The 7469-nt window shown below is 43.9% G+C and overlaps 1 protein-coding gene and 1 long non-coding RNA gene across 3 annotated transcripts; both read left to right on the forward strand.

Moving 5' to 3' along the window:
- The first annotated feature begins 2110 nt into the window (after positions 1 to 2110).
- On the forward strand, positions 2111 to 4889 carry LOC123343410. Of its 2 annotated transcripts, XR_006572229.1 has the most exons (4): positions 2111 to 2335; positions 3104 to 3231; positions 4257 to 4423; positions 4866 to 4889. It is a non-coding gene; the product is annotated as an uncharacterized LOC123343410 (long non-coding RNA). The 2 variants fall into 2 exon arrangements; XR_006572228.1 differs by lacking the exon at positions 2111 to 2335 and having other exon boundaries at positions 2826 to 3231.
- Positions 4890 to 5448: 559 nt separating this feature from the next.
- Positions 5449 to 6961, forward strand: LOC123378750 (interferon lambda-3-like). The gene is made up of 4 exons (XM_045032872.1): positions 5449 to 5463; positions 5646 to 5789; positions 6095 to 6172; positions 6851 to 6961. The coding sequence occupies exons 1-4, from the start codon at positions 5449 to 5451 to the stop codon at positions 6947 to 6949; spliced, it is 336 nt and encodes a 111-aa protein (XP_044888807.1). The 3' UTR covers positions 6950 to 6961.
- Positions 6962 to 7469: the final 508 nt, after the last annotated feature.

Below are 7469 nucleotides of genomic sequence, written 5' to 3' on the forward strand. Positions count from 1 at the left end.
AGGACCCGAAATACTGCCCCCCAAATGCTAGTGCCCTAGGCGACCTAGGCGGTCGCCTAATAGTTTGCACCAGCCCTGCTTGGGGTCACAAAAACACACGGACTGCTGCCCCCTGTAGATTGCCGCCCCAAGCACCTGCTTGGAATGCTGGTGCCTGGAGCCGGCCCTGATTATGATCGGAGTGTTAGGGGTGCCTGCATTATCCCTGTCAGCTTTCTGTCTTTCTGCTGCAAAGCGCTTAGAGTCCCGTAATGGCTTTCTAGCAAACATGCTTTCCAGACTTAGGGTCAGATCCTGTTCTCCTGACGCATACAACTAGACTTCGATGTGACTTACATAAGATGAGCAGAATTTTTCCCTTAATGGAAAGTATTAGGGTTCTATAGTGATCTTAAAATGGAAGTGTTCTTCTCCGCCCCCGCTCCCTTCCTATACAGCTGCGCGCATCTGCCATGTGTCACCTAGTGGCTAGGGAACTGACGTAGAACGCAGGAGGTGTGGGTTAATTCCCAGCTCCGCTAGTGAGTTTCTGGGCAACCCTGGCCACATCAATTCCCTCACTATACCTCAGTTTCCCATCTGTAACACGGCAATGATACTGACCTTTCGTATAGCGCTTTGAGATCGAAAGATGAAACTGCTAGATGAGACCTAGGTACTATTATTGCTGTTGTTTCTAACTCTATCATAGCCACAATAGGCAATTAACAATCCTGAATAATTAAACAACACACCTGAAAAGCTCTTTTAAAAACTCTTGTGAAATAATAGCTGCATCCAAATGGGTTAAAAATTCCTTTTGGACATTTCACCTCTTGAATACCATTAATTCATATCTCTTTTTTGAATAGGTCGCCTGTGTAGGTGGAGTTCAGAAGCAATATGGTGATGTAACTCAACCAGTTTCACTTTTGCTCCTAACCTTATCTTAGCAAGGCATGTGTCACAGAGTCCTGTGTTGATACATGCAGTAGAATTTGATTCAGTGTAGTGTATGGTCTGCTAATAGTGTCCTATACAGTTTACTTTAGTGGTGTCAGAAAGCCGCTTTTCATACATCAAGAAACATCTCTCTTTTGTCAGCTACCTGAAAGGATCCCACTCACTGAACCCAGTTATCTTTCAATGATTTGGGCAAAGAATTGTTTCCATATAGTTGTGGATTTTCCTGTTACTCTGAATAAGAAGCCCTGATCTAATGCATGTTCTGGTTTGCTTTCCACATGGCAAGCAGCACAAATACACACAGGTTTCCTTTTTTTCATTAGAAACGTTGTGCGCAGATCATAATGGCACAGGTAGCACCAGGGATTTAAACACCTGTGTCGACATAACTGCTAACTACGCCTGCCAGTGACCTGGTTATGCTTAACAGAGCCGGTCAGCAGAGAGAGAAAATAATGCATAGAAGGTGAACAGGAATCAGGGCTAATAAGAGGAAGTTTCTGGAAAGGCAATGAAACTTACAGGCCAGCAAGTGGAAGGGAGTGAAATCTTCTTAACAAATTGTTAGTTTAAAAAATCATCCAATCCCACTATTGAGAGAGTATACAGAGACTTAGGCATGGGAAGCTTTGGGTCTGCAGTGCTTTCATAGGCTGAATACTACTGAAGTTAATGGGTGTTTTGTGTGAGTAAGTACTGGTGAATCAAAGGGTGAATCAAAGGGTGTTTCTACCTTCCAAAACCTGAGTGTAGTCATTCAAGAGTCTGTTTCCTAGAAATGAGCAAGCTGCGTTTTTCATGTGTTTCTAGAGCCCTTTGCTCTAGTCAAACGCAAGCCCCTGAAATCAAAGTTTTTTTCACAACTAGTACGTTTTACTGCTTTAACTATAGCGGTATGGTTAAACAGTACAACCTCCCTTACTGTCCCCCTCAGCCCCCCTAAAGGAATGCAGATGCTTTATACCAGCAATAGCTCTGCCTGTACAGGAAGAGACGTAACAATACTGGTATCAGGCACTGTAATGCTGAGATAACTGCATCCACACTTGGTTGTACTGGTATAATTGCATCAATTAAAAAATCACAGTCAGGCCTGGTTGACCCTTCAAAGTCGTACCATTCTATGTACTGGCAGGTAAGCAAAGGGGAAACAATTTTTAAAAAAAATATTTATTTTATGTGGTGTAGCTTTGTTATTTTAGAGACCTGAATGGGTTGCGTTTAAATGAGGAAAGGGAGCATGAGATCTGTTACTTTAAAAGTTGTCTGGCTGTATTCCTCTGAGTCTGTCTGAATAATGGAGCTCAGCCTGGACGGAGGCAAGGAGACAATAGCCATTGAATACAGCCAAAAGATCAGAACAAAAGACAGGAAACAGATCCTAACACAGGTACGAGTACAGTGTGAGGCTGAGGGGTGGCGGTGGGGGGAGGGGAGGACTGCAAAGAGCTGTACCTAGGAAAGGAGACAATAGCACATATTCTCTTCATTAATCCAGGCAAAGCTTTGCTCCTATTACTGCCATCCTTGTCTCTCCCCCTCACTTGTGTTCTACGACCCCATTGTGCCAAGGCCCCATTTAGACTGTAAACGTATATAGGGGACTGCCTGTATTTTATGTGTACGATGCTTACATAATGAGGCCCTGATCCTGACTGGGGCATCTGTGCACGAGTGGAATAAATGCTACTGCAGCTAACTGGTAATGTTAGAATACAGGAGACCTCCACAGAGACCGTATGTTCTTGGCTTTGTGGTGAAAAGTAAAACAAATTGGATGGACAAACGAATACCCACCCAGCTCGAAATTCCTGCGTGTCGGCCTTTATTTTATTTTACATTTTCGAGGCTATATCTGCAAGGAAGAGGAATTTAAAAACAAAAGGGGCTGAGATTCTTCTTGCCTTGCAATTCAGCAAAGGCCAAGTCTACATTCATACCTACTCTAGGCAGGGAACACTTCCATAATTCACTTGTGATGTCACAGTGTTTTCATCACCTGGAAATCCCTCAGGGCTCTGAGCTCAGGTGTGATACCTGCCTCACTTTCGCTTTCCCTTTCCAAACACCTTGCTGCTCTTTGCTGGGTGACAGCACAGCTGGGTTTTCTGCCCTAGACTAAAGCAAAATGAACTTTCATGTTATTTTTCTGAACCAGAAAAAGCCTTTGGGTATAAAAGCAAGAGCCATGGAGAAGAAAAACCACATTCAGAGCCAAGAGAGAGGCAAAGCAGCCCTGAGACACAAGAGGCAACTAAAGCAACATCCCAGCAAATACATGTCAAGGTAAGGGTGACTAGTCTGGAACCTCCCCTTGCTACACGATTTCTCTTTACTGAGTGATTATATTGTGCTCTATGGTAGAGAGCAAGGAATGAATGTTGTACAAGCAAAGTGCATTACACCTGTAATGTATTATTAATGGCTGAATATTTAAACAAAAAAACCCTCTGATTCATGAATATTTTCCTGGAGAAAATCAGAGTTCAAGTTGCTATGATTTGTATGGTGTTTTAGTTTTCTATCTGGAGAATTGTTGGGTACTTGCAAAAAGTGTTTGCCTACCCCCAAAACTTTCACAAATAATGTTTCGTACAGAAATGTGCATGGATTAAAAATAGTTCAGTCATCAAATTATGGAGCGGAAACAATGCCCTGTGACTTAGGAGACCAGCAACAAAATATACAACGACTATCAAATTGCAAACAGACACAAAACAATCAGTAGCCTGAAAATTCTTTGTCAGAAATATTTGGCAAGTAGCATAACATTGGGATTAGTTCACACTTTGCTGTACTAAAAGAAGCAGGATAAATTTGTAACAAATGCTACAGGATGATGTACCCTGCCGCACCTACTAGCTACTTTATTGTTTGACGACACAGTGTGCAAGTATTTACAACAGCTGAAGTCTGAAGGGTAGTCTGAAAAGAACAGATAATTCTGCTGAATGTCAATAAGTTAGTTTTAAGAAAAAAGATAAAAACATCACTTTCATCAGCTATTTCATTTCACAACCAATCAAATTAACTGGTTGGCTTGAGGAAGACTTGAGAAATGGCAACAATTGTTTTACTTCCTAGTCCCCTATAGGAAGCCACAGATCAGAGCTGGGCATTTCACTGATTCTGTGTCACCAGCTGCCTCCTGCAGTAGATTTAACAATGTTTTAGGAAACAGTAAGGGGAAATTTAGAGCTAGGTTATCTCCAGTGCGGGCCTCGCTTATGAGACACCGTCTAACTCGCCAGCTCGTAAGCCTTGCAGCCTGGCATGGCAGTGATGTATCTCTCCTGTTCTGTCTCCGGTAGGGAAAATGGTGAACGTAAGCTACAAAGTTTTCTTTGCTCTGGCCATCTGGACGATGACTACAGAGGCCTTTCCCAAAGGCGCTGAGAGGACAAAATGCCACCTCGCAAAATACAAGTCCCTGCCACCTCGGGAACTGGAGGCCTTCAAGAAAGCCAAGGACAAATTTGTAAGTGTGAAGAACACACACTGGGCAATAAGAGCACTGTGAGCCCTAGGCTGTCATCTGAACAGCGACCCTCTCTGCATGTCCCTCTGGACTCAGGGAAGAAACTCAAAACAGACTACCAAGAAGGGTTTGGTTTAACTTTTCTGCCATGTCGAGCACCCTGCTGGCAAGCACTAGGGCTCTAGCACAGCGCCTGCTGAACCCAGGTCCTCTCCTCACTGGAGGAGAATGACAAAGCACAGTTTAAACTTGGTCATGCATATCCCTGTCATATCCCTTGTGGATACCAGCCCTCGGGGTACAAGGGAGACATCTGATGTCAGCATCTCGTCTCCCTGCATCCCCACTGGGATTGCGTGGAGAGAACTGAGGGAAGAACTAGTACAGGTTTGTTCCTGCTCCTGCATAAATATGGGTGTCTGTTCTTTCCTTCTGCCTCCAGGAGGACATGATGCTGTTGTCAGACCAAAAATGCAGCACCAGGATTTTCCACCGGAACTGGGAAGTCAAAGAGCAGTTGGTACGAAAAATCTCAGCCAAGGGGTACAAGAAGGTCACATTCCAACACAGGGGTTCTTAAACTGGGGCTGGGACCCCTGAGGGGGTCGCAAGGTTATTACATGGAGGGTCGTGAGCTGTCAGTCTCCATCCCAAATCCTGATTTGCAGCCAGCATTTATAATGGTGTTAAATATATTTTAAAGGGTTTTTAATGTATAAGGGGGGGTCGCACTCAGAGGCTTGCTATGTGAAAGGGGTCACCAGTAGAAAAGTTTGAGAACCACTGTTCTAGCAGATGGTTCTTTCCTAACATGTGTCCCTTTCTCGCTGAATCTGATCTCACTTAGTGCTTCTGCTAATCTGACACATGGCACTTTGACCATTGATTTTGTAGTCACTGATTTAGTCAGGAGCATGTCAGACCTGACTGTGGCTCTTTCTCAGTGTAAATAAGGGTCACCCCTCACCTTCAGTTCAGGTGCCTTCTCACTGGCTATAAACTGGTGTCAAGAAAGATGTGTGGAGATGAAGCTGTTTCCAGTCAGGAGTGATTTTAATATTTCATTATTGACAAATCAAGAAAGCCTTGAGTAGCTTTAGAAAATCTCCTGTTTCAATCTAGTCTACCCGCCCCAACGCATGGGAATTTCTAGTCCTGTATCTGCACAGCTGTGTATCTTTCTCCCACAGACACTCTCTTACCTACAAGTTTCTCTCCCCAGGTGCACGATAGAGTCATCCTGGTAGAGAAGGAGCTAGACTTTGCCACTAACGTGCTGGAGAACGTTGAGGACCCCAGTCTGTCCAAGCTGCTCTCAAGGCCGCTAGAAATCCTGACGCAGATCAGAGGGGACCTGAGGGACTGCGTGAGTATTCAGTGCCAGATTTCTCTTTCCGTGCCAGATGTGAATCTCTTCGAGGAGAACCCTTAGGAATTTCCCAACTGGAGCTGCTTGTCCTTGTACCAGCAAATACTAGCATGTGGCTCTTGCTTTGGGCCCATCCATATATAGGACATGGAAAGCAGAAGCAGTTGATATGCTATGCACAAGGGTAGCTGCCTAGACTATGTCAGGGCAAGAACTGCTCTGCGCCTGGAGAGAAAGGGCTTTGGTCCACTGTCGGCTGAAATCTCTGTGCACCAACCCATCTGTATCAACTTTGTTTTCAGACCAGACAAACTCATTCTCATCGACACTCCAGGAGGCTGAACAATTGGCTCCAAAATTTCCATGAGAGCAAAGAGATGGTGAGTAGTCATTGGAGACAATGAGGAAAGTGAACTTCCATACAAATTAGAGAAAGAACAAGCCTGCTAGGTTCTCATCCAGAGGCCAGAGCGGGATTACTGCAATGTATTCTGTGGTGCCTTGTTGAGTCTGTTTCAATAATCCCAGGACTGTAGTTGTGCACAAATCTAGTAGATCTCAATAAAAAAAACCTCTTGTGTCTGCTGCTAGACTGACTGTCTCTTCCCAGCACAGCCTGTAAGAAGATTATACCACCAGGGATTTTGACCCTTTGCAATAAATCAGGCTTTTTAGGAAATGCGGGAAGAGGGGTGGAGCAGGGAGATTTCTATTGTTATTATCTCTTAGTTTTTATTTGTAAATAATGCAATAAAATGAGCTTGTTGATCTATTCGGATCCACTGTGGAATGATGTCACAGACTACAGCAACAGCTAATGTATGGTTTGAATTATGCTGCATTTCATGATAGCACATTCAACTGCAGTTTGCGTGTGCATCAGCTTGGGTTACAGAAATCCACATTCACATTGCTCTGTTTCCAGCACTCACCCTCTTTCCACATCTTCTGTGCTTCTTATAGATATGCACTTGCCTCCTAATTATGCAACATACCCATGGTGGCTTTAATTTAGCCCCATTCACACTTCCTGTTGTAAATATTCTCTCATTTCCCAGGAAACACCTGGCTGCCTGGAAGCATCTGTGATCCTCAATCTCTTCCGGCTGCTGAACGAAGACTTGAGATGCGCAGCCTACATGGAGCTCTGTGTGTAGCCATCTGGTCTCTCCAGTGCCCGTGTCCACATCTACTCTAGAGACTGGGGAGTCCTTAGCCTGAGAGCACTGCAACATACTGGGAGAAGACATGTGTGAACCAGGAACATTCATCTTCTCCCTCTGGCTTCTGATCATAGATCCCCAAGCAAACTGATTCCATCCTTTTATACCAAAGAATTATGCAACAGTTGGCCTCCAGGTTACTCCAATTTCCAGCTGGTGCAGCACTCTAGTCTCCTTAGACTTCACTAGGATTTGGTCCTCGGGGGATATTATTTATTGAATGTAATTGTATTATCACTATATGGAAGCATTGTAGTCAGGGTAACATGTCCCAAAATATTGGAAACATTTAATAAGCTTTAATTTTTTAAAAAACAACACTCCAGGTCTAGGATTTACACACTAGTCATGGCTTCGGGTCTCTTAGAAACAACCTCAGGAAATTAATTAATATTGAAGTTTGGAACATCTTACTGTACAGATCCTCGACAGATGTATTTATACAGAGTATATT

The sequence above is a fragment of the Mauremys mutica genome, chromosome 10 (genome assembly GCF_020497125.1).
Source record: "Mauremys mutica isolate MM-2020 ecotype Southern chromosome 10, ASM2049712v1, whole genome shotgun sequence".
Lineage (NCBI taxonomy): Eukaryota > Metazoa > Chordata > Testudines > Geoemydidae > Mauremys > Mauremys mutica.

What these genes read in the sequence shown, in the direction of transcription:
- LOC123378750 (XM_045032872.1), top strand. An exon ending in GAGGGGACCTGAGGGACTGC is followed by an intron (nt 5,790 to 6,094) that starts GTGAGTATTCAG and finishes CTTTGTTTTCAG; the next exon opens with ACCAGACAAACTCATTCTCA. An exon ending in TCCATGAGAGCAAAGAGATG is followed by an intron (nt 6,173 to 6,850) that starts GTGAGTAGTCAT and finishes CTCATTTCCCAG; the next exon opens with GAAACACCTGGCTGCCTGGA.